The sequence below is a fragment of the Pseudopipra pipra genome, chromosome 4 (genome assembly GCF_036250125.1).
Source record: "Pseudopipra pipra isolate bDixPip1 chromosome 4, bDixPip1.hap1, whole genome shotgun sequence".
NCBI classification, from domain to species: Eukaryota; Metazoa; Chordata; class Aves; order Passeriformes; family Pipridae; genus Pseudopipra; species Pseudopipra pipra.
In genome coordinates, this window is record NC_087552.1 from 24,858,649 (window position 1) to 24,885,478 (window position 26,830).

The window sequence follows — 26,830 nt, forward strand, 5'->3', positions numbered from 1 at the left end:
ATTAATTTTCAAGCAAGAACTTTGCTTGCCTTTCTTCCTATGACTGCAGGGAGTACCTGAAATTGGAAAAGAGACTCTGGGTTAGGGCAGATTTTTAGTTGGAAAAGGTAATGGTTTTGAAGACCCTCTTTCATACTGGGAAATTCACCCTCTCTGAAATTTGATGTTTCTACAGAAAAATAATATATTTGGTACTGTAAAATTTTTGTATCTCAGTGGTTTTGATTGTTTGTTCTGATTGTTCTGTTTGTTCTGATTGTTTTGATTGTTTGTTCTACAGCAAAACAGTTCGAAAAGTTCTGAAGGACATGCGTACTCATAACTATGACCGCTTCTCCAAGATGGGCTCTTCCTCTGCCTATTCTGGCTATATTACACGTATGTAACCATGAAATTGCCTTTTGACCCTGTTTGTATTCCCAAACATTTGATTAATCCACTAGTTTAGTCACAGGTACCTTCTTTCTTTTTTAATTAAGGTGGTCCTGATATATCATCCACATACAGCCTTGACATCCTCTATTCAGGCTCTGGCATTTTAAGGAGAAGTAACATGAACATCCATATTTTTGATAGAAACGCTGAACTTCATGCCAGCCAGGTAACTGCCACACTGTATATAAAAACTAAGCCTGTATGTGGTCCTTTTCTTACAGCTTCTAAATCAATTCAGCTAATGCCTAAGACCATAAGGTTTGCTGCACTGGGCAGAGAGCAAGCCAACAATGGGAAAAACCGCACAGTGTTTGCCCTGAACAAAAAGACAGGTGTTTTGTTCTGGATCAAATTCTGTGTCTGTTTAAAGCCTATGCTGTTTATTTGATGTAATCAGTAAAAGCTTTGTTAGTTTGTAAAATTAAGTCCTATTTCTAGTATGTCATAGAATGGATAAACAAGGAGTAGATCAAATGTACAAATCAAACAGGTTTTAATGATATGCCTGTGTTTTAGATTTCTCTTAAAGTTGGCAAGAACTTTCAATATTATAATGCTATTAAATCTATGCAGGACAAAAATTGTGCAGTGGGACATCTCTGGGTTTTCCTCCAGACTGTCCAAAGAAAATAGTCATATGATTGAAGGGAAATTTGTTTGAAAGAAAAGTAGTCTCAGGATTGTGATCTGCATGTGGGTAAATCCTGCCTGCACCTAAAAGCATGCCAGGAAATTATTTTATTTTCTGTTTTTCTTGCTGCTCAACCTTGTTCCATTAAGTCTTCACCTCATACTTTTTCATCTGCAGCTACACAAATTAGAGTTAGGCTCTTAGACATTAAGAAAATATGTAGGGTTGTTAATAGTTTGAGTCAGGTAGAATTTTTTTCACTTATTCTGTATCATTGTCGCATTGTAGGTGGTGCTCGAAGCTCAGGGTCTGGAGTCCATAATAGCTGCAACTCCTGATGAAGGCGAGGAAAACCTGGACTCCTTTGCTGGCATGTCAGCCATTCTGTTCGATGTCCAGCTCAGGCCAGTTACGTTTTTCCAAGGGTATGGTGATTTAATGTCTAAAATGCTCTCAGCAACTGGAGATCCCATGAATGTGGTGAAAGGACTTATCCTGCTGACAGATTACTCACAGGTACTAAAAGTACACTATTTGCTTCTTTTTCTGTCTTTTAAGTGCAGATGCTCCCTCCCCCACACTGTTATTGTAGGACATCTTATTTTCTTCCTTTCAATGCTGATAAACCTGACCAATGTTACACAGGCTACTCTTACTGTGGGAGCTATAGGAAAGTCGTGGGTATTAAAGAACAGAATTAAATTACATTAAAAGCAATTTAGAACAAAGGTGAGAACACATATTCTAGAAAACAAAGTAACACTGAATAAAAGCAGATCCAACTGAGTTTCCTGTTGAAAACTCATATGCTATTAGCTATGACCTCCCCTCCCACAGTTTCTTGTAATACAGTATTGTCCCATGTGACCACCTAAGTTTTCCTCTTCACAAGTTGTCTGGGAACCTTATGTCCACTTAGTCAATAACTGTCAGGTCAATGAATCACTGGTACTCAAACTTTCCCAAATAACTAACATTCAAAGAACAGTGCTAAGAGGTCCAAATTTCAAATATTTATTACTAAGAAAAACAAGGAAACAAAATGAGGGTTACACAGTTTTTATGCAATTGTCACCCCAAAAGGTCTGCTAATTTTATGCTTAAATAGATTGACACAAAAATATAACTGGCTACATAATGTATTATTGGAGGACAAGAATTTAGACATCTCTATCAAAGTGCAGCACTTGGTTTGATATTTTTGCTCTTCCCAACCAGGGATCTCTTTAGAACCCTGGATTTAACAACTGTACTCAGCTTATGAAACATCTGCAGTCTCAAACTTTACTTTTTACTTTTCCCCTTTAATTTTTGTCAAAAGAAAATGCCAAAAGCAGATGATGAGACAATCCACTCTGATCAAAATTACACAGAAACACCCTCTGCACATGACAGCTTTCCCCATCTGGAACCCAGCTCAGGTCCTTTAATAATAATGATATTATAAGTCCAGAGGGCTTCCCAGGTAGGGCACAGATTGACTAACTAAGCTCATTCCAGCAATGCTTTACAGTTCACACACAGATTATGGGCAAAAACTTTGCTGTGACCTATTTAGCAAACAGACCACAGAGGTGAGAAAGATAATCATGTCCAGTTCTGAGCACAGGAGCATTTAGAGAACTAAATATTTCCAACTGCTGTGCATGCACCAAGCTCCATACATACTCTGGCTGAATCAGTTGGCCGGACACCCCTAGAGCTCGGTCAGCCAGCAAATTCTCCACTCCTTGCCTTTGGAGAACCTCACAAAAGTCTGGGGCACAGGTCAACAGCACATCAGCATGGTTTCAGGACTTCCACATGGCCAAGTTAAGCCTCATTAGAAACACTTTCACCTGCAAATTCTCTAACAGTGTTTACATCTGTACCAGAAAACACTGTCAGAATGGAAGTGCGAATGGCCTAACACTGAAACTGGGGGAAAGACAGTCCAAGAGAGCCATAATTAATATAGCTTGATAGTTAAGTACTACCTCCACTTTCCCTGGCCAGCATGAACAGGCCTTGCCCAGAACATAAGCCCCTTTACAAATTCATACTGTAGACAACCAAGTCAAACGTGGGTTTATCTTCTTTCAGCGAAGAAAACTAGGCATGGGAAACAGTGCTCATTCTATGATACCAAAACTCAGTGTGCCACAGCTGGCCACACTGATTTCAGAACAGGTGAAAACTAAACCAAAATGTTAGACACAGACAGCACAGATGAAATCAAACATCAAAAGGACAGCTTGGAAGTCAAGACTGGAGCTTAAAAATGGGGCAATTGAATTGTCATAAAAGAACTAATGTAATATTTGAGTTCCAGTTTGTGCATTGGTACAGCCTGATTTTGAGAGAAACTATTTTTAAATACTAGAAAAGTTCTGTTCCCCTATTGCTGCTTAAAAGGATCATTTTGCATAGAAAGATCAAAACTGTGTTGTATTCAAATTGCTGTAAAATCTACCAAATAAGACCACCTACCCCCAAAAAATAGCTTCCTTTCATTGACCTTATAACAAGCAGTAATCACAATAGGCTCATTTAGGAAAGGTAATTTCCAAGTTAACAATACTGCTTCTAAAGCTTACACTCCTGCCCATCATCTGTGACATATTTACTCACATGACTGCACAAACAGAAATCAGAGTGTATTTTCCAGCCATTGCTGTGTTGTTTGAGGTCTAAGAATAACTGTCCAGAAGTTATACTCTCTCTATGAAATAAACAGCTCTCATAAAACTGTTTTTGAGACTCCTAAGTCACCTGCATTAAAGTTCAGTAGTGTTAATAGTTCTCCTAGGCAACAGATCTGCCAGAAGCACAGAGAAATTAAATACTATATTAATAGGTCAGAGAAACCATTTGAAAGCTAGACCCCAGTGGAAGATAGCCAGTTCCCAAAGAAGTGCCTGTTTCAGCTGTCTCTGTGTTGCATTACAGTGCAGTACATAAAGCATTTTTTTAATTGAAACATAGCATGTTTGATCATTTTAAACAGTAACAGACGGCCAGTTCTGATCTTTTGGATCACATTTTCCGCTGCAAATGAGACAGAAAGCTTAAAATAGGAAGGGAAAGGAAAATACTTCTCCTGAGGAGGCTGGGTCTCTGTGATTTACACCTCCCATCAGTCTGGATTGGATTTGCACATGAGACGAAGGACAGGACTGAACTCTAAATAAGGAAATAGGTGAGCTAGTAAAACATAAGACAAGCACTCCTTGGCTTCTCTGCTGGTTTCAGTGACAAATATGACTTAATTCAAGGTAGCATTTAAGCCTTAAACTGTGCAGCCTACTTTAATGTTATTGGGTGCAATTTGACAATACATCTAAAAATATCTGCTCCTCTGGTTGTGTGTATATGTCTCTGCCAGCATGTATAGTGTTACCTCCTCACTCACTAGCAGCTATCCACCAATTCAGTCCCAATTAAAAGCAAAGTAAAATAAAGTAAAACAAGCTTTATTTCCACACCTAAACCGACCGAAAAGGGAAGTATTTTATGCTCCATTGCAGTCAGTAGAAAAATTCCCTTTGATTTCAGCAATCAAATGATTGTTATTTGGGTGAATGTAAGAAATCAGACCATCATATGACCACGCTTGCTGAGGGCGTGCTGGATTTATAAGCCATAGCCAGCCCACTGCATTCTTTAAATCTCAAGCCCACTTTAGCAGCAACTGACGGACAAATTGGTTCTGCCAAGTTGATTCTTTCAAGGAAATAATTTTAAAGATATTTAATTTACCTCAAAAGGTTAAGTAAACATGCAGAGCCACTGTAATTATCCAAGTCCTTGATTACAGCAGGAAAACTCTAATGCTCTGAATAAAAACCTTCCCCAGTGTTGCTCCTTGCTATAGGGATTAGGAAGCTAAACTGCCCGTCTCTCCTTGATTCCTCCTTAAATCTTGGAACAGCATTATTTGGAGCCACTGGACTATTGAATAGCTAAGAAGAGAAGAGAGACTTCTAAGGTGCCTGGGCACCAGTGGAGGAAATTGAGTATTCACATGTCCTACAAATGCCTGCAGCATTACAGGTGCTGAGAATACCACAGGCACAGAAACCCAGGAGGAGGGAGAAAACTAGCTGTGAGACAGGAGGAGGTGCCCTGTAAATGAGGCACATGATCAAAATAAACTTTCCCAAGTTAATGTTTCTTTTAAAATGGTGAGTTAATCCACTAGTTCTTAGGGAAGCAGAACAACTGTATAAAGTGAGTTAGATTGCCAAGCTGAGTGAACCTTAAAATCTTGGCTGTATGTCAAAACTTAAAAGTAATGAACTGACATAACCCTGAGCTATATTATCACTTCCGAAATGGACTTCCATGTGATGTGTTTCTAGTCCATCTGCAGAGGTTTTGTGAAGCCATGAGCACACTTGATGGCTGATGGAAAATGCATTAAATGCAAATTCACAATGGTGATTAAGGTGCATTAGCTTATGGATTTGGCCACCCAGCCACTGAAGACATAATTACTGTCGTGTGGTGGATTTGGAGCCACTGCACATGGCACAGTTGGTGACAGCACTTTGCATCCTACTGCCAGTACAGGGCTGCCTTCAGGTGAGCTCAAGAAATCACATTGCACTGCATCGTTGCTGGGGTTCCAGCAAGGAGTTTAATCTGATTAAGCTGGACTGCCATCAGAGCCTCTGTGAGGCTTGTGTGGTAGCTAGCTCTTGGAGACATGATATTCCTTTCAGTGATACTCCTTGCAGAAATTATGCCAGCTGGCACACAGGGGAGCAGGAAAGGATGCAAAACACCTTGCCGTAACTTCATCCCATTTTGAGGGAGTGAGGTACATCAGGATGTTTTGTCCACCCTTACAGAAAAACCCTCTATTCCTTTCTGTTCCTGAAAAATGACAAGTGGTGTGATTGCAGTACAAAAGGGCATAAGGAAACCTCTGAGGTCTGCAGTCAGTAACCTGTGCTTTCTGATGGCTCCAGGAGATTCAGCTGCAGGCTGGGCCGACAGCCAGTGCAGAGTTCCTGGGTGGACTGGCCATTGACATCTCAGGAGGGATGGAGTTCAGCCTGTGGTACAGGGAATCCAAAACCAACGTCAAGAACCGGTGAGACACTCCCAGCATGTGCTATAGTTGTAGACAGCTCAGGCTCCTGAGACTTGGTAGTCCCAGTGAAAAAGATTTAAATATAAAAGACCTTGCAGATGAGTTAGAATTAAATAATTAAATAAATAGAATTAAATAGCTATGTGCATAGGAGAACATTTGATCTTCTTTTTTTCTTTCAACCTGGATAATACCAGTTCCCACTGATCTGATGTGAATTTATATACCTTTACCTGAAGAACAGGCTCCTTTGAGGGCAGTTTTTATATAAGTATTGTAGCACTGTTTGTAATTTAATTTCCTCTTTCTTTTTGTGTTTTGAAATAATTGTAATGCCTGAATTTATTTGTAGGGTAGCCGTGTTTCTAGCTGGTAACACCGAGGTGGATTCCTTCTTTGTAAAAACTGGCATGGAAACCACTTTGGAAGTAGAAACAGCATTAGACTTCATCTCCACGGTGCAGTTTTCACAGTACCCATTTTTAGTCTGCATGCAGATGGACAGAATTGAGTCTCCATTCAGGTAAGAACTAAGAGCACATAATTTCTGAGGTGTCCTTCCAGTCAGCTGCTGAACCTGGACATTTTGGTTTTCACAGCAATAAGAGATTAACAACTGTGGCCAGATTTCAGCCTAACATGACCAGGTGCAGTGTAGGCTGTTACACACACCAGCCTCTCTGCTAACCCATTCTTCCCTGTCCCTCAGCCCTGAGATTCAGAGAGAACCTTTTTGAAGATCACAACTTGCTCTGAATGTGCACTTCAGTAAATTTTTTAATCTGGCTTTGCAAGTGAAGTAACTGAAGTGGAAGGACACTGCTCCTCTCATGTACAATCAGTTCTGATGGTGACCTGAAACTTTGCCAGCAGTATTTCTCTGTTCCACTGTTGAGATAGAAAGTGCATAGCTATAAACTAGCTGAAGTGGAAAGTTTTCTTCATCATCTGCTGTTTACTAGTGTCAGCAAAAGTACTTGGTGTGTTAAGCTCTTGCATCCATTGTGTTCTATCATATTTTATTAAGGCACCAGTTTTCCTGAAAACTAAACAACTGTGCAAAAAGTTTCAAAAGATACTTTCCAGTAGCCAAAGAATAGTAATGGAATTGGGTTTAGGGGGTTTACTACTCCCTCCTGATTCCTATTTACTGAGACCTCAGGAGGGTAACATTTTTCGCAGAGCCTGTACAGATATCAATTCAGGCTTTTCTCATCCAGAACATGTTAAAAACCCGAAAAAAATTAAGAAACTTGAAGATCTTCAGGAAATCTTGAGAACACAGTATCTGTTATTTTGCAGATACTAAAACGCCTTCTGATTATATCTACACATTGTGGAAGTGTAATCTCATCTGTATGTAAAGTGTTTGGAACAGGGTGCAAATTTGGCATGAATTTGCTAATGCCAGACCGCTGTGTTGTGTCTTTACAGGAGGCATGTGACTAAGTATGAAAGTCTGCCATCTGGCAGGCGGTACACTGCAAGGAGAGGGAAAGCAGTAATGCTGGCAGGTAACGAACACCCGCTCCATCAAGAAAACTCCAACATGTGCAGGAAGGTTTTCGGCGCAAAGTCTGATTCCTCCGGTGGCTGGTTTTGAAAGAAGAACCTGAGCTTTTGCTTTCCTGGATCCATGGCCCCCTCAATGACTTAGGCTTGTACGTACCATACTAACGTGGAGCTTGATCTTGCACTACTGCAGTTAATGGGAAATTTGCCATTGATTTCAATGGGCCAGGATCAAGCTCTCAGTGCGTGCACAGTGTTTACATGTTAACCTATATTTAAAATTTTGTAAAAAAACCCATAAGACAAATAAAGCCCAATTTGGTAGCATTCCACGCACTTCCTTAAGGGGGGGTGCTTTTTCTTTATTTTTACTTTTTTTGGTGCCAAAAGCAAAAATAATCCTTCATTTTTCTTTCTTGGGGAATACAGAAGTCCATGTTTTTGACATTCAGTAAGAACAATTATGATGTATAAAGAATGATTATTTATGAATATATTTTAAAGTATTTAGGTGTTTTAGGCCTATGACCAATGCCCATTCAAATATTCAAGAACAATTAACATCTAAATGGGACCATGAACTCCTGCTTACTCAGTATTGCCTGTTTACAAAAAAAGCAGGTTTTATTTTACATGATTTTAAAGGATTTTGCATTTTTTTTAAGCAGTCAGAGTTTGATTATTATTATTTATCTTTTGGAGTTTTTTTATTAACTACTGTAGTTAAATACAATTGATTAATGATGTGGGGTAATGTTTTCAGAAGTACTTACAGTTGCCTTAATTCTGTTCCCACTGAAATCAATGGTATCATTTCTGTAGTTATCACCAGGAGCAGAGTTAAGCCAACATTGGTTGCTCTTCAAGGTTGCCTCCTAAAAAGTTGTGTCCCTCTGTGTAATCAAGGCAGATGTTTTTCCAAAAAACGAGCACCCACTAAGGCAATTCTGAACTATGATGAAGGAAATGTCTTGAAAGAAATACATTTTGAATGCACAGTCTAGCAAAGCCTGTGCTGAGCCAAAACATTTTCTTCTAGGTAAGTTGTATTTCAATGCAAAAAAGTAATCACTACTCATACAAGTCCTCTGATTAAAATTACTTAGACACTTCAGGTTGTGTCTTCACAGGATCTGTGAAAAAAAGGTTTTATATTTACATCAGCCTTGCAGATTAAGAAAGAATATACCTCATCCCGGCTCAGCTGATCTCTGACATGATCTATCTGATTTAATTTTTATAGGACAAGGCGGGCGAGTGCTGGTCACAAAAAAGTAAACTAAAAAGCCAGGAACAATTGTTTAAAAAAAAACAAACCAAAAACAAACAAAAAGCAGACAGGAAAAATTCACAGATTGTCACAAAAAAAAAATTATTACAAGATTAAGAAAAAAATCCAAATTTTTTTGTGTTGTAAAAAAAAAGGAGTGCAGAAATCTGCAAAAATCAAACTGTCAATGGGATGAAACAGTCTGCATGTTGTCTTTCCTGAAAATGCTGATACATTTCTAGTCAAAGCATAAATAAAACAGGTAAAAATACAGTGTGATGAAGCTGTTTTCAGTCTTGTTTCTTGTCTGTTACTTTCTGGGTTGGGAAAGCCTCTCATTGGGGAAGGAACAGTGTTGACAGGGGCAAGAGGAACCATTTTACTCACTTTCACTTCTGAAGCAATAACATAAGTAGGGCACCTACTTGTCCTGGGTTCCCCCTCTAATCAGGAGACAGAAGTATCTCCCGAGAGTGGTGTAGAGCCCAAGCAGGATGCATCACATGCTGGAGGTGCCTGTCCAAGTCCTCTGCCCAGAGGAGAGGTAAGACCTAGGAACCCCTCTGCAGTGTCAATACTTACCTCAGTATCCACTCTCAAAGTCTGCATGCTGCATGTTGCAGACAGTCTTTGATACCTCCACTACTGTTTTAGGAACAAAAGGGAGACAAGCTTTTATATTTGTAATTACTAGTTGCTATTTGTGTCATATAAAACAAAAATAAGACCAGAGCTAAGTATTCACACACCTTGAAAGAGGCAGTCTTCTCCTGCAGTGATCTGACACTCTAAATATAGGAGGACAAAGAGTGGCACAAAGAAATATTTCTATTCATCACAATTTCGCTTGTAGAGAATTGAGATATCAACAAGGTGACAACCTCAACTCTGCAGCCTAATTTGCTTCAACAGTCCGCCACGCTCACCCATGACTTTACAACCCAAAATCAGAATAAAAAGGTTCTAGACAATGCAATTTGTACCTGTAAGATCTGTGTCTGATGTCAGCAATCCCCCTGCAAGGCTTACCGCCTCTCAATTTCATCAAATCCGAGAATCTTCTGAATGGGTGCCTGCAAAATGGGGCCCTTTGGCATATGAAAATAGTGATCACTTTTAAAAAAGCGTAACACAAAATAGTTTCCAATTGAAAAAGATAATCTGGCTACTGCCAGATATCTGGCCAACACCACCAGGTGTGCTCCTCTTTCAAATGAAATGTTTAACATAAATCCATCATGTCTCACAGAGACACTGATTCGTGTCTTTTACTTTATGTATTCAAGCGCTGGCACAGCTTATTGAGGAAAATCATGTGCCCATCCTCACTACTGAAATCTGGTTTTTCAGAGTGGGACAACCCACCTGTAAGGGCAATGGTGGGGCGTCCACAGCTTTGACAACATCCCTTGAAACTTAAACGGAGCCTCTGAGACCCACATTGCTCCTTCAGAAGTGATATGTGTCTTCATGGATACCCCCTGGCATGGCAGCAAGACACTTGCTTCTGAAATTATCTGACCCTAACAGCTGGACATAATGGGGATTCCAGGAGAGGTTTAATCCAACAGCTGGGTAATGGAAGGCCATGGCTTCCTTACTTAGGCTCCATAGCTACGGAAACAACAAAACTAACAAACTTCTAAAAATAAGGTGAAATCAATACATTGCTCCAGACTGCATTTGAAATGAAAACACACTTAGGGTTACAACCAAAGCAAACTTTGTGTTTGCCAAATCAGCGGGGGTTAATCACAAAGATGTAACATACATCTTTGATAATGGCATTATACATACTTTTAAATAATCAGCAATGGTAGCAATTAAACAATAATTCATATGTGAAGTTCAGAGAAGCAAACAAATGCTCAGTCCTTTTTAACTGGAAGCCCCAGAAGGAATGATACTCCAGCTAAGTCCAAAAAGCAACGCACTTGAAAAAGAAACTTTGAAACTTTCCTCTTAAAGTTTCATGGAGTGCTAATTTTTAAAGATTCTTTTTTATATACTCTTAAAAAAGAAGTATTCAAATTCCAGGATTCAGGTTTTCACTCCATTCCTCAATGTATTTTGATGTGGAAAGCACAGGAGAATACAAAGGATAAAGGTTCTTCATGAGGTTACGAATGAAGCCATTTGTGCAGTACAGGTTAGGAGACAAGGGGATGAAGTCATTATTTTTGTAACATTTGACCAAAAATAAGTGCTGGTAAAATGCTTTGTTTCCTACCAATAATGGCTAAGAATCAGAGTTGCATGGGTGTAAATCAGCATAATCTCACATAATCTTTGCCTTTGTTAGGGGAAATAGGATCATCAATTATTTTACTTTTAATAAAAATTGATACTTGGTGAAAGGTACTAGGGTTAATACACAGGCAACAAATTGTAAAATACTTAGCCCAGATTTCCAATGAGTACATGTTAGTTATAAAGCCAATTCTGGCTTTATTGAGAGCATTTGGTAGAGAATTTGTCTGGCTGGACATCATAGAAGGAACTGCAGTCCTTAACTATGGATATGTTTTATGAGTTACAAGCCCATATAATGCATGCTGCAATGCTACCTTAGAATACGGGAGAATTTATTAAAAATAGCAAAGTAAACAGAAACCCTGGTTAAGCAAGCTTTTTAAGCACATTTTTAACTTGAACTGTATGCCTTGTCCAACAAAGGTCAATGGAAAGCCAGGCAGTGGCAGAGCTGGGCTGGCAGGAACTATTCTGCAGCATCAGATTCAAATATGGTAAATAAGTGACAGGTACCTCAAAAATAAAGCAGCTGGATAGACTAAGAATACAGTTTGGGGTTTGGCAAGCAGATTACATAGTAGTGACAAGCCAAGGAGATAGCAATTCTAAAATAGGTGCTTTTTCTCTCTCTCTATTTTTTTTTTCCCCCAAGTGCTATGTTTTATCCTGGATAGCTTGCTTAGATCTGACATAGGGAATTACCCGCTTCTCATTTTAATTTGTTCCCACTCCTTTCACAAAAGAGTTGCATTTTTACCTTTTTGGTCTTGTCATTCCTACCAGTGATGTTTTAAAGAATATTTAGAAACTGGTAAGATTTACTCCAACAATCATTGAAAATCCCAGACATATTCCACCTGTCAGTTTATTTAAGGTATCATAGTAAATCCTCTTTAATTTCAGTGGATTCTTGTGGCATGAGGCACATTGCAGCTGGACAAACATTGGTTGCAAGACCAGGCCCCTTCTAGGGAAAGGTTAAAGTTCATGTCTCCCAATTTATTTACTTTTGACCTCTCTTTTGTAGAGGTTTCAGCTTAAATTTTCAATCTATTGTGCTAACCAGCAGTGCTATCAAGATCTACTTACAGAAGTCTACTGAAATCAGACTCTAGGAGCTCTCTCTGGAGAAAAGTAAAAGAGAGTTCCCAAATTTTCCTGTTGACAAACACAGGTCCCTTTGCAATTTCAGACTTCTCTAATTTCAACAAAGTGATCCAAGGCCTTTCTCTCCACTCTACAGACCCACTATTAATTTGTTTCTGTTTTGATCATTCTTTGATCTCCTGCAGTCACCCAGCTTGCTGCTGTTGAGCTAAGCCTGTGTGCTGGGCTCTTCCCAGTTCATCCTCCCCTTTCCCCATTCTTTCTTTCAACATCTATTCTCATTTCAATCTTAAGTGTTTTGGGTCTGCCATGTGTATCTCTGTATGGGAATCCCTATTTAGACATTGGCAGTGAAGTCACTGATGACGTCTAGTCCTAAAGGCAATGCCTAGGTACAAATTTCAAAGAATCTGGAAAGAAAGAGAAAGTCACAAAAAGTAAACCACTCTTTTACCAGCAAACCTGTGCTTCCAGCAAGGTAGGAAGACCATGTAGCCATGCCTTGGAGTGATAAAGCAAATTCACAGCAGATGTCTTCATACTGTATTACTTGCAGATAAATAATGAGACGGGAACCTGTTTTCCTTTAAGAATCTAGGGCACACGATTAAAAGGAAGATCATTATAGTGTGCCCCTTACACACTGAAAACTGAGAAGTGAAAGTGTTCTTTCATATGGCAAAAGTAATCTTTCAGTTTTCAAGTCTATTTGGGGATTTTTCAGAGTTTGACACATACGTTTTTAAACACTTGTTCTTAACAACAGAAGGCTGCTCAATCTCCATGAGGATAGAAGGAACACACGAAAGCAGCACAAGATTTTTGCTAGCAATAATTCAAGCAATACTGCTGTCCACTAATAAAGTCATCTTATCTCTGCTCTTATAGCAATATTAGACAACGAAAATAACATAGAGAATGAGCAGAAAAAAAGTTTTTCACTCCACCAATTGCTGTCTCTGAACATATTGCAACAGACAAAGAAGCAGTTCTTTGGATAACCAAACTCATATACTGGTCAAAGTTAGTCCACTGAAAGTGGGGAGTTCTTTTTTCATTTAAGTAATATCTGGGGAAAAAAAAATAATCAGAAAATCAAATGAAGCAATGGCCCCAACTTCCCTTTGTCTAAGAGGGAAGAATAAATGGTGAGATCAGGTCAGAAAGAGACTCACAACACTGGGACAAACTTGGGGAGACTCTGAGTGGGAGGGTTTTGATCTTTTCTTCTGTTACCATTTACATGTTGAAACAAGTAATGCCTCTATTATCACTTCTTCTGCACAGTAGCCAAGGTAACTTTGCAAACATTCAACCAAGCAAAGAACTGCAGGCTTACTTGCAGTGTGTCTTTTACTGAAAAATACATTTTATTTATCATAACATTCAAAAAAAGGAAAAAACCCAAAACAAACCCCAAAAACCCCAACATAATACAAATGCTAACTCATTCAGTTACAAACTTTGGTACTTGGTGGTTTCAGGCAGTTTGTTCTCCCATGGCTATGATGTACTGAAGTGTTCCCAATGTGCAACACGCTCCTAGTACAATTCTGAGAGTGACTCCGCTGTCCTTCAATCCCAGGCTCAAGGCATCCCGCAGCAGGATCACTTCTTGTTTTGTCTAAGCACTTGCCACAGTGTTGTCTACATTGAGAGCAGCTCAAAGAGTCCATTTTTCTCCAGTTATGTATCTTCTTTTTCTTATTTTTTCCTCCACAGGCAACAACCATCAACACATCACGTTCATGGCATTTTCCCCTTTGCCTTATAGCCCACCGCTCTCTCATCAGACATACCACCCACATCCTCTTAACAATCATTATCCTTACTTCACATTTGCACTTTTAAATATCTTTACACTGATAACTAACCCACTCCCTTAAAAATGGGAGGAAAAAGAAAGGGAGGGAAAATAAAGAAGAAATAAAAAAAGAAATAGGAAGGAAAAAAGCACAAGCATTTTTAAAGTATGTGTTCTCAGGTAGCCACAAGTTAATGGTAATTTATAAGCATAAGGAATGACACTTTAGCCATCAACACTAGAGAATAAAGGTAGCTTTGAATGCAGACAAGGGGGAAAAACACCCCACACAATCCATAAATACATGTTAAATCATTCACCAATTGATTCACCAAGGGTTAAATTTGACTAAGTGAAAACAACCCTGCTGCAAAAGACCAGAGCAACATTCTGGTGCATCACTCCAGTCCCGCTCAAACTTTTAACTGGATGCTGACCTAAAACACGTGGATAATTGGTTGTTGCAGCCCTTGAACTCTGACAGCAGGGCCAGGAGGGAACTCGAGTGGTGCACAGGATTTTGCCCTGCTTTGCACATGGGGTGAATTTCAGCTGTAACATACTATGACTGCACCGTGAAACACATAATACTAGCAGCTTGTGAACCCTGACATGGAGGGCTTGACTCTAATCCAAGATATGTGGTCACACACCACCCCATCAACTGGAGAAATTCACCACTGGGTACACATGGAGGAGCACCATATTACCAGATTTTTTTTCTGGTGACCTTTTGTGATGTTATCTGCTGGGTCCAGCTAGACTCAAGCCCAGAGCTCTGGTTGTATATGTAGAAAGTGAGGAACCCAGTCCTTGGGTCTGCAAGGCACTCAGCACTCCGGGCCGAGTTCAGCAAAGCATTGCATTGGTGGGAGAAGGGAAAAAAAAGGTTTGCGCTTCCACTGAAGTCCCCAGCAATCTGCTCAGATATTTTGAGTTAGAGATGCACATGAAGGCTTTGCTGGACTGGGTCTGCAAAGCGAAGCACCTTCCAAAACTGACCCCTTGATGCAAACAAAAAGTCGCTTTAGTAACAGACAAAATTAAGTAAACACGGTTTGACATTATGACTGACACATTCAATCGAATCTCCCCTGAGAAAAAAATATCTGTTGGTATTCCCTCATTTCATTGCTTTCGTCTCTACGGGCAGTAAAAGAAAAATGCTGCAAAATTTTCCTCCAACAAATACATGTTGAAATCCTGGGCACTTGTTTTCTACGCATTTATTTTTTTCCCCTTTCAAGTACACCGGGTGAAACTGTAAACCTGAGTTTGTGTGTGCAAACCTATATCTTGTAAACTGCAATGTGAAACTTCACTCCGAGCACCGATATAGGAAAAGATAGGACAGAAACACTTTTAAACACGGATGCTAGTATTATAGTGTGCGTACTGTACACGTGTGTGTCACAGTCGACGACCTACGCTGGTACCTGCACTGTCCTGCAGTCCCAAGTACTGTTTCATTTAACACTGATAATCTAGTCACAACAGACTTATCAGTCATGAAAACGGGGAGGAGGCATTCATTTCCTTTAAGAGGCACTCAGCCTGCATCCCAATAGGAAGTTAAAGCTTGTAACTGTAGACTGTACAACTGAGGAGCACAGGGATTAAGCCTACACGTTATATGCTCTAGCTGGGCACACCAAGCTCTTTAAAAAGGGTTAGAATAGTATTTTTTCATTGGATTTCCACAATTATGAAGATACATGAGATGACATATGAGAAATCACTCACTATCTGTATACTTGCAGTGCATTTCATCCTGAGGGCAATTTCAATTTGTGCCCGTAAATCAATAAATTGCATTGAAATACAATCTCACACATGTGGTCAAAGACAGATCTAGCTGAGTTTTCTGTATCTTGAGAATTACTCAAGAAAATGAAAATTTGGGGCTTATTTTAAAAATGGAAAACACTGAAACATCCTTAGCTTCAAGAAACCTCAAAAACAGGTGTGGGAAAATTCTGCCTATAGGCAAATGCTTAAGTATAGACTTTTGGGGTTTGCATTTAGACTTTAAAATTACAATCTGTTACCTCAGGGAAGCTTTATGCTAAATAATTTAGGCTTGCTCATACATTTATTTGCTTCCCAAAGTGCTTCACTGAACTGACATTTTGGACAGGGAGCAGACTGTTGTAGTTTAGTTTTAATGTCATGATAACAACTGTCTTTTCCTGAGATAGATCAGTTGCCAGTAACAAAACAATCTCTTTAAGTAGAGTTCAACATAAATATCACTGCATTTTGAGTAATCTTATTTTATATTTTCTAGTTCAAAAGATAAATATTTTCTTAGCAAGTACAGATAGTGTAATTGTAGGCCTCAGATAAACCTGTCAAACAACAGCTAAAGAAACAACTGTGTCGTATTGGGGCTGTAACATTAAAAAATTCCTTTCCCAGGGAAATGACTAGGATTATGTTTTTAGCAGTGTTGCAAATTAAGGAAGAATGGGCTGCAGTCTTAAAGAAAAATAAATGCTGTCCTCTCCTTTAGAACCAGGATTTTAAAATATTACATTCAATTTCTGGTTTCCCAGCATTTAAACACTGTCATAATTAAGGCAACTTGTGATGTTCAACACAGTACAGAGGAGCAAACAAAAAACAAAACCAATCAAATGCGTTTTCTGACATTTACACAATTTGTTTTGAACCATGCCAAAAAATAAACACTAAAGATAATTTTACCACTACAGCTCTCTTGGTTTGCAATTCCAAGTGAGAAGTACAGAGTACAAAACCCCATTTGATCACAAATTGTCACCAAAACCTATAGGGAAGACCCTCATTACTGCAATGGGAGAGAGCTGAGGGCTTTATTTTTTTTTCTTTTAAAGAGCTGCAGGGCTGCACTGGATCATCACAACACAATTGAGGGACCTGAATGAATCTGTGTGTTGATCCACACTGAAACACTGCTGCTTTACACCCTGCATTTTATAAACCACTAGCTACCAGCAACAGAGGCAATGCTTAAAGCCTGCAGATTGGCTTCAATACAAAACCAACTTTGCACAAAATAATGCAGTAATTTAGCGTTGCTCACATAATTAAATGCAGGCATACTCCAAAACTGAGGGGCACTTAGGAGAAAACAAGAAACTTACACACTTGGTTCATATGATGAAGCAAAAAAATTGAGAAAACTGTAGAAGCAGTTTTTAGGATGAATGTTTAAGAGTTACCAACTGTATTTCAAATTAAGGAAGCGTAATTCTTCTTCCTTATCCCTGTGAAAAAACCCAAAGAAAAACAGAAAAGCATCATTAATATAAAGTAGATTGTTAGAGAGATGCCACAACCATCTGAATAATCTTTACTGTTCTAAAGAAGTGAATAATACCTTCTTTGTTTTCAATAATATTCTTGCTACTTATTCCTCATTCTTGGCTACTGCCAAGAATCAGACAATAGCACCCAACTTTTTAAACTGAGCCAGTGGTCAGGCACTCTTATTTTTCGAGCAGAACCCATCCTTGCTGCCCAAGGTGTGCAACATGCTATGCCTCACAACGCCCCGGTTCCCCATGGACCGGTACTGAGGAACCCCACATAGTGCATAGGTAGAAAAAGGGCAATGTGATCTATCCAGGATTTAAATGATCCATCCACTCAGTTAAAGACATGGGCACTTTACTTACCAGCACAGCATCCAGCATGGCATACATAAGCAAAAGGGCAACAACCCACAACCATGTGCTCCAAGATTCGTGGAGTTAAGACTTAAATGCTGGCTCAGGAAATCATACTGTTCAAGAAGAGTCATTAAGCTCACCATTAACTTTTACTGGTGTCAAGGTTAAGCACTATTTAAACCTTTCCTAAGTAGTTATGGTTTTGAACACAAGCTCATGCTTATTTCCATTCATAGACTGATTTAGTAGATCAAATGTTGAAGCCTTTTTGGTTCTCGGAATATTCCTGTACTTCCCACTAAAATTAGATAAATGCTTTACTGAATGCTCAGAAAAGGCCTCGGCATAAGTAAATCCTATGTACTGCATATTTCACTGTAAGTTGACATCTTGACTTGATAACGTAGAACATACATTCTGCTGAATGGGGACCAACTAAAACAAAGTTTAAAATATCAATTTACGAGCCTTTAAAAATCATTCATATATGCTATCCAAACAAAATTAATTTTTAAAGGCGGGCATAGATTTTCTGATTGTAGTTAGGAAGAAAACACAACTAATAAGTATAATTGCATACATATTCCTGTAACTGTAAGGTGGTTATGCACGTTTGAACGGAACAATGGAAAATATCCTTCTAATATTGGCACTACATTTTACTACAGTTGCTTTCTACTTTGTTACCTGTTATTTTCTCATTTATTTACCTAACACAAGGCAGAAACTCTACAGAGTATAATGTGAGGATAGATACTAAAATTCAAACTACATTTTCAGTTATTCAGGCTGGGAATGAGTAAGGCAGTCTGCACACTACAGGACAGTGCTGTCTAAGTTTGGATGCGAGCAGATTGGCAAGTTTACTTGAACTGAAAATTAGAAAAATTTTTCCCCCAGATGAAGAAAGAAGCAAGTACTGTGTTGCTACAACAAGCAAGTACTATGTTGCTAAAACTCCCCACCTACTGTGAGTGAAGAAGAGGGGGAAGAAAAATGGCCTTACAATATCTCTAAGAAATGCTCACATATTCTCAAATATTTGCCATATAAAAACTATTTAAGAATAGTTCAGAAATGGCACCTTGGATTTTGCCAGAATACAAATTGATGGGATCCATTTTATCCCATTGATTATGCAGAAAAGAGCACCATATAAAGAAAGAAGTCTTAGAAGTGAAGCAGGTGTGCAGAGGACTCGGTGACAATATGGCCACAGGCATCACACTACCACCAAAGCTACAAGTCACACTGGTCTTCAAAAGGTGACAGATCAAGATGGAGCAGTCCTTGACACAGTGGTACAGTTTGTGAATGAAGATGTGAGAAAAATAGGGCAAAGACGGGAAGAAGATACTATGTGCAGTGCAGAAAGGAACACAAGAGTGGAAAGAAAGCATTCATTCTGCTTATTTTGGCTAGTAAAGAAAAGGGACCTGAAAGGACAGTACTTTATTCAACCCCCACGCTCACTGATGAAATCTGGCTGGTCTAAAATCTGTTTTAGGATCTGCACAGCATTGTTGCAATCAAAAAAACCTGTTCTGATGTGAAAGCATCTAGAATGAAAAATTATCAACAGTTCACCCTCTGATTCATACAAAATTATACTGCTCTTCTCATTAGGGGAAAAACATTACCCCAAGCAAACAAATGTTTTTAATTAGGAAGGGAACAACAAAAGAGATAGAGGAAAATAATGGAAAACAAGAGAAAGAGCAGCTAATAAAGGAGAGAAGAGGAAAAATTATCCACAGGGACCCAAAAGTTATGTAGGTGAATGAAAATAATGGAAAGAAGGTATAGATGCAATTCCCCTCTGGCATATACCCTATTTTCCGCTGAGAGTTATATGAATAATCAAAGTCTAATGCCAGGCTAGATGTGTCTTGCAGCACACAGGTAAAATTATTTGTTTTACTGACTTTCAGAACAGGCCAAGGGAAAAAACCTGTACACCTTATCCGGCACACACCAGCAGGACACCTACCTCAGGAGGTCTGAGACAGCCTGGAGGGGGCATCCCTCTCTGTATTAGACAACATGCACCTTGGCATGTTAAAAGATTAAAAGAATGATAAAATCAACTTAAAGTCTTCATACTGCCGAATGACTTTCTGTAATGAGTATGAAAAGTTTTTTCATCACCAGTCTTTTGGGGCAGCTTTCACACCTGTGTTGCAATGGTAGAGCTCTGAGGTAACACAATTAAGCAGAGTGTCGATGCAGTTATTAACTTCACCACTGAGAAACAGCAATTTGCCAAGAGCATCACCCACCGCACCAGGTACAGTGGGCAAGCTTGCTACGTGACATGGCAGGATAACCCCTGGGAATCGAGGGGTGGGTCACACTGGGAAATATATTTGGTTTCACTTTCAAAGAGTGATATAAGAAAAGCTAGAGGTTTTTGTTTAAATGGGTGCTGTTAGAAATATGGGTGCTATATACCACACCTTTTCAAAAACATCAAGCCTCTAAACTGAAATCTAACAAATTCCTTCTGCTAGCAGTCTCAATTCAGCCAGTAGACCAAATGGAAAAAAAAAATCAATTACTTTTTGCCATTTTTTCTAGATACTCTATGGAGACTTTACTGACAAGATGAAGTCGAGTAGGACAGTAGAGCTCAAGTTAAATTGGAACTTTGCCTATCCTGAGTGACTCATAAGGGCCAATGAAAACAACTTAACTTATAGCCAGGATAAATGAATGGAATTTTCAAGATAAAATATTTAGAAGCAGAGAAAAAATAAGTGTATAAATCACATCAGTAAGGTTTCATTCAACAAATAATCTACAATGCAGTAGTAGATGATGCAAACTAAAAGAACTGTTAAAACAAAAAAGATAACCCAAGTGCTGGAAGAAACCCTCAAGCATCCAACTGGACAAAGCTCAACATAAACTGGTGACAAATCCTAACCTCTGACTTTCTGTTGGTGCTCTTTTTCTTTGCCTTTTCCTATACACCAAAAACCAGTTCTGTGAGTCTTTTGTTAAGCCACAGAAGATTTTGGTAGCTCTGCCCAATGCTGCACTTGATAAAGATGAGCCATGCATTCTAATGCAAGAGACAAAAGGTCCTGAAGGCACTTACATAATATTTCAGGTCTTTTAAAATGAAATGTCATTGTTCTTTGGGTATTTTGTACGAGACGTCCTGCACCATCCTGAGCCCTGGTTTCAATGCATGCTGTATGCCCAGTCCCATGCTCTCCTCCTTGCTCCAGGACAAGTTTTCAATGCCCTTGCACATGCATCCCTTAATTTGGAGGCTGGTCCTGGGTTACAGCCTAGGTAACTGGACACGGTTAGCACTGTGGCAGGCCAAGCTCCAAGTAGCTATGCAAAACTGTGCTTAGCAACGGTGCCTGTGGGCTCTTCTGGAGCTCTCCTGCATCACAGGCCCCTGCCAGCAGCTCCATGGCACTGGGAGAGCACCAGGGTCCATCCCATGCATCCTGCTCCCTCATCCCACTAATGAGAAGGACATGAAATAAGGGTTTGCTTCCATAAGACCCCTCTCCCACTCTTCTTGAGGCTAGGGAGAAACAGGGGCTCAAGGGCAAAGCAAGAGGTGCTCAACTCCTTGGGAGGAAGAGGCAAGAGGTGAGAAAAGGGGAGGATGTGTTGCTAAGGCAAAGGGACTGTTTCATGGCTTGGAGGATGATTCCAGAGATGCCCAAACACACTTCCATCCCCAGGAGCAAAGGGAGGTGCCTCAGCCCCGAGGCTGCAAAAATGCAGGCTATGTGACAAGCAGCTCCGGTGTGCTTCTCCCGAAACTGCCTCCAGTCTGAAGAAAGACGACATTTACTGCTGCAAGGGATACTGAACTGCACCAATGGGTGTGTGTAACCTTTGTGTTTCTATCTTATGCCTATATTTTAAGCCCTGGTGAGACCCCGTCTGTGGACCCTCTCCTCCTTGAGAAGCTGTGGCACAGCCGTCACTTGGAATTAACCAGGTCTGCCCTTAACCATCACTGGTGACTGTCGTGCCTGACAGCCAGCACTCTCACCTGCGCCCTTCACCGGTGCTCTACCACAAAGCGCATGGTGGTGCCGTCGAAGGAGGGCGGCGCGACGATCCTCGGGCCGGTGGCTGGCGCTGTTATGCTGATGACCGGCTTCGCCTCGGTTGCCCCGTGCCGTGGCGGCGGCGGGCCTTTGCTGGTAGCCACGTAGTAGGGACTCTCGGCAAAAGCTGCCTCTGCTGCTGCTGGGCTGCCAGGCTCTGCCGGAGCACTGGCATCGCTGCCCGAGTGGGACAGCGGGCGCTGCAGAGCGCCGGCGGGCAGCACGGTGGCGGTGGGCAAGAGCCCGGGGTAAAGCATGTACGTGGCGCCGTAGGCACCGGCATTGAGGGCCAGGGGCGAGAGGGGCAGCGGGACGGGGGCGACGGCCGGCTGCTGGGGCACCGGCACCTCCACGTACTGCCCGGTCTCGGGGTCGAAGAGGCGCCGCTTGAGGGGCTGCTGCACCGGCGTGTCCACCAGGTAGTACTGCCCGGTGCTCACGTCCAGCAGCACCTTGCGCTGCGTCTGTGGGAAGGGCTCGGTCGCTGCGGCCGCGGCGGGCACGGAGGGCGAGAAGCAGAGCAGCGGCGGGGCGGCGCCGGGCAGCGCGGCGAAGGGCAGCGGCGGGCGGTACAGGGTGGCGGGAGTGCCCTCGGCGGGCGGCGGGGCGGCGGTGGGGGGCTCCTCGGCGGCCGGGGGTCCGGGCGGGGGTCTGGGGCTGCCGGGAGGCTTGGCGGTGCCGAAGGGCTGCAGGCTGCACAGCGTCGCCGCCGCCGCCGCCGCTGACACCGGGCTGGGGCGGACGCCGCCGCCCGCCCCTGACACCGGCACCGGGGAGGGCGGGGAGCCGGGCTCGGCGGGCGCCTTCAGCGGCAGGGCCAGGTAGTTCCCGCAGTCCGGGCCGCGCTCCGCATCGCCGGCGCCTCCGCTCCCGGGCAGGCGGGGCGAGCGCGGCGGTGCCTGGCTTGCCGCGGAGGGGGGCTTGCCCGGCCCGGGGGCTCCCGCTCCTCCGGCTCCGCGGAGAGTGAGGAGGGCGCGGGGAGGGGCAGGGGGCTCGGCGCGGGGGGGCGGCGGGCCGCGCTGCCGCTGCCGGGCTAGGCTCTCGAAGGCGGCCGCCTTGGCCGAGACCTTATCGGCCGTGTTGTTGGAGGGCCGGCGGGGCAGCCGCTCGCTGCCTGGCCCCTTGCTCGACGGCTCCTCCGCCTTATCCGCCGGCGGCGGCGGGGGGGGAGCGGCAGCGGCAGCGGCGGGCCGGGACCCGGCGCCCCGCTCCTGGCTGGCGATAAGGGAGAGGACGTGGCTGTCGGTGATGGGCAGAGGGTCGCTTTTGCGCTTCCACTCGCGCTTGTTGAAGCTGTACAGCTCCTCCATGCTCCTCACCGCCGCCGTCAGCTTCTCCAGCGCGTTTTGCACGGGCGCCGCCTTGCTCTCCTCCCGCGGATCCTCCTCCGACCCCCGGCCCCTCTCGGCGGGCGGCGGCGGGGGCTGGTGCCGCCAGGGCGCGGAGGATTTAGAGACGATCTTCAGCACGGCCGGCTGGCGAGCATCGCTCTTGTTGGGGGCGATGGTGGCCACCGGCAGCCTGCCCGAGGTGCGGTGCACCAGGACGGTGCCTTCCGGGGGACAGGCCGGCGCCTTGCTCGTGGCCTTGGCCCCCGCCTCAGTGGGCTTGGTGCCAGCGTGGCCGACTGCCTGACAGGTGATAACCACGGGGGAGAGGGACCGGGGGACACCGGCGATGACCAGTTGCTGCCGGGACTTCTGCTCAGGGCCGCCTTGCTCGGAGGCGCCGCTGCCCTTGTCGCTGCTGTTATCCCCCGAGTCAGCGCTGTAGGAACTTTTGATGAGCTTCCGCACGTCCCGCACCTGGTGGAGGATCCCCTGGGCTCTGTACTTGCTGTCCCTCACGTCGCGCACCAGGAACTGCGGCACCTTGTCGTGGCTGTCGCCGGCCTTGAGCGGCTTGATGTGCTGCCCCCTGCCCTCCTCCAGCGGCCGGCCTGCAATCTGCGGCGTCAGCAGCTGGGCGATGCTGAAGGCGGCGTCCCGGGGCTGCTGCACGCTGCCCAGGCTGATTTTGATCTCGGGTGCTTTGGGCTTGGCGGCGGGGGACGAGGTGGTGGTGGCGGTGGGCGAAGTGGTGGCGGCGGCGGGCGAAGAGGTGGCGGCGGCGGCGGCGGCGGAGCACTTGGTTGCCCGCTTGCCGGGCTCCTTCTCCCGGGGGGTGTGCTGAATTGCGGGGACGAACAGACGGGACATCTTGGTGGATTTGCCGGCGGAGATCTCGCCCAAGTCGGCTCGCCAGTCCTGCTTGTGCGGGAGTTTCAGCTTGCCGACGGGCGCCCTTTCCTCCTTCCTTTCTGCCTCCCGCTCCTTCCAGGACCTGAATGCGCTGTTCTGGCTGCGGAGGAAGGTGGCTTTGATGGCCTCCGAGGCGCTGCGCTTCACCTCGCACAGCTCATCCGACAGTGCCCTATCCAGGCTGCGGTTCCCCTCGCGGGGCGTTGATGCCTTGGAGGCCGGCGATCGACCACCGCCGCCCTCGCCCGCATCCTCCGCCGCCGCCGCGGTGCAGTCCGAGCCGCCCTCAGAGTGCCGGGAGCTCTGCCGCTGCACGCCAACTTCCCGCTGCCGCTCCCGGCCGGCGCCACCGGCGGGGTCCGGCTCCCGGCCGGCGCCCGGCCCGGTGTAGGAGGTGTCGGTGATTTCGCCCCGCTCCATCTTGAACTCGTGCTCCAGCTGCATCTTCTTGGAGATGACGTTTTTGAGGAGGCTGGAGGCGAACTTGGACTTCTTGCTGGATCCCTTCCCGCCGCTCTCTGCCGCTGGCGGCTCCCCGGCCTCGGCGGCATCGCCGAGGTCCAGCAGGGTCACCACCCGGGAGCCCGCCCGCAGCCGCCGCGGCGACTCGACGTGGGCGATCTCCCCGTCGAGCTTGCTGACCACGAACTCGAGGGCTTTGGTCTGCGAGCGGCCGGAGCGTAGCAAGCTGGGCTCGGCTCTCGGTCCCAGACTGCCACACTTGAGGTCCAGGTAGGTGGACCAGCGGTTGATGCCCAGGGCATTGTCGGGCAGGGAGGCAGAGGAGGCGCGGGAGCCGGGGCGCAGGGTGTCGAAATAGGGGTAAGCCAGGCTGCGGAAAGCCCTGGCCGTAAGGTTTCGCACCTCTTTGTCGGCATCGTCCAGCTCGCTGACGGCGCTGGAGGCGCCGCTCGAGTGTTCCCCTGCCCTGGCGGCCCCGCACCGGGTCTGCAGCCGCGCGGGGACCGCGATGAACTTTTTCGTGTGGTCGCGGACCGCGTCCTGTTTTAAACTCGCATTGCGGTCGGGAGCCGCGGCGACACGGAGGCTCATGTCGCCTTCATGCTTGGCAGCGTAAACAGTGTTTTGCTTTCCACGCACGTTGCTAGACTCATTTATAGCCCGGGAAGCGGCTTTGATTGATAGGAGAAGCTGGGCGGCCGGGCTCCCGCCGGGGCGGCCGGACTGCTTGGACCGGCTTTCCCCCGAGCTGGCGCGCTTGTCCCCACCGGGGGTGTCGTGTTCGGAGGTAAGGCTGACGATCTCGGTGCTGCTGGTGTTGTCGATGCTGTCCGTCTGGTTGTTGGGGTCGCTGGTGGTCGTGCTTAGGTAGCAGCTATTCTCCTCCTCCTCCGTCAGCGTGTCCCCCGGGGTCTCGTCGCTCCCGAAGGAGGCGTAGTCCACGAAGGAGTAAATCACGTTGTTATCCTCGAAGTCCCAGCGGGCGGCCAGCCCCGCGTCGAAGTCCATGTCGTGGTCCACCTCGCTCAGCTGGATCTCCTGTGTGCTGATATAGTGCGCCTCGTCGCGGCCGCCGCCGGGGGGGGTGCCCGGGGGAGGTCCGGGGGGGGTCGCCTTGCGCCCCGCGACCTCGTCCTCCTCCTCGCTTTCGTATCCGAAGGAGGACGAGGAGGTTTTGCCCTCCGTTGACACCGGGTCGCCCATTGCGGGAAAGCCGTCCGCCTTAGTCACCGGCGAAGGGCAGGAGGAGGAGGAGGACTCCGGGCAGCCCCCCAGCTCCGGCGGCCCGCCGCTCCCTGACGCTCCCCCGGAGCCGGGGCCGGGGCCGGGGCCGGTGTCAGCTCCGCATCCCGCCGCCGCCGCCACCTCCGCCGGGGAAGGCGGTCGATCCCTCCCGCTGTCCGAGGATGCTGGCCCCGTCGCCTCCCCCGGGGATCCACCTTTCGCCGAGCCGCCATCCTCAGTGCCGCCGGCTCCGCTGTCCCGTGCGGGACCGGCCGCTCGCTCCACACCGCCGGCCGGGGCCAGCTCGGGGCTCTGGTGGCTCTCCTCTGGCCCCCGCGGCGAGCCGCGGATCTCCACATACGCCGTCTCCTCCTCCTCCTCGATGGCCGACTCCGGGCTGGGCTTCGGGCTCGGGCTCGGCTTTGGGCTTGGGCTTGGGCTCGGGCTCGGAGCCCGTCCCGCCGCCGCGACCTCAGGGCCCGCTCGGGGGCTGGCGGGCTGCTGGCCGGGCGCGTCCATGCCGGGGCCGTCGGGGCGCGGCAGTGGCCCGAGGGGGCGGGCAGGCACGTGCCGGCGGGGACGGGGGGGCAGCGGGCCGCCCACCCCCTGCCCTCCCCTCCCCTTTCCTCCCCTCCTCCGCCCGGCGCGTCGGCTCCCGGGCCGGGCGGACGTCGCCGCCGGGGGGCGGAGGGGTCGGGCCGGGCCGGCCGGGCTCGGCTCCCCCCGCAGCTCCGAGGGACAGGGGTGGGCCTCTTGGTCACCGCAGGAGGGTGACCCTGCGGATCCCGGGACGGGCCCAGGTCGCTCCCGGTTTTTCGAGATGGGCTTCACTTGCTCGGCCCCAGGCGCCGACTATACATAGAGCCAGCGTCGTTAGGATGGATGAACAAAATCTTATTTTAAACGTCTGTGTTTGCCGGAATCAAGGAGCCCGGACGCCCTTTGGAAGGGAAGAGCTGCCCGTGCCTCCAGAGATGCTGCCGCTGCCCGGCTCCCCCGGGAGCCGGCGGTACCGGCTGGAAGAGACAGCTCCCAGGACACCGGTTTGCAGTAGGCTCGTCTACAGCAAGTGCACCCTCG

The 26,830-nt window shown here is 45.6% G+C and overlaps 2 protein-coding genes across 2 annotated transcripts in view; one reads left to right on the forward strand and one right to left on the reverse strand.

Moving 5' to 3' along the window:
- The window catches only part of MTTP (microsomal triglyceride transfer protein), a 28,496-nt gene extending 19,292 nt beyond the window's left edge, over positions 1-9,204 (forward strand). The window contains exons 13-18 of the mRNA XM_064651979.1: positions 281-378; positions 480-601; positions 1,355-1,582; positions 6,019-6,143; positions 6,496-6,666; positions 7,578-9,204. Of these exons, the coding sequence (XP_064508049.1) occupies positions 281-378; positions 480-601; positions 1,355-1,582; positions 6,019-6,143; positions 6,496-6,666; positions 7,578-7,746 (913 nt within the window). The 3' untranslated portion in view covers positions 7,747-9,204. The remainder of the gene's footprint in view (positions 1-280; positions 379-479; positions 602-1,354; positions 1,583-6,018; positions 6,144-6,495; positions 6,667-7,577) is intronic.
- Positions 9,205-13,630: 4,426 nt separating this feature from the next.
- C4H4orf54 (chromosome 4 C4orf54 homolog) lies at positions 13,631-26,467 on the reverse strand. Its single transcript, XM_064651982.1, has 2 exons — positions 21,767-26,467; positions 13,631-17,337 (listed from the first exon to the last, which is right to left on the reverse strand). The coding sequence occupies exon 1, from the start codon at positions 26,267-26,269 to the stop codon at positions 21,776-21,778; it is 4,494 nt and encodes a 1,497-aa protein (XP_064508052.1). The 5' UTR covers positions 26,270-26,467; the 3' UTR covers positions 13,631-17,337; positions 21,767-21,775.
- Between the last annotated feature and the right edge of the window lie 363 nt (positions 26,468-26,830).

What these genes read in the sequence shown, in the direction of transcription:
- C4H4orf54 (XM_064651982.1), bottom strand. Translation starts at nt 26,269, where the DNA reads ATGGACGCGCCCGGCCAGCAGCCCGCCAGCCCCCGAGCGGGCCCTGAG.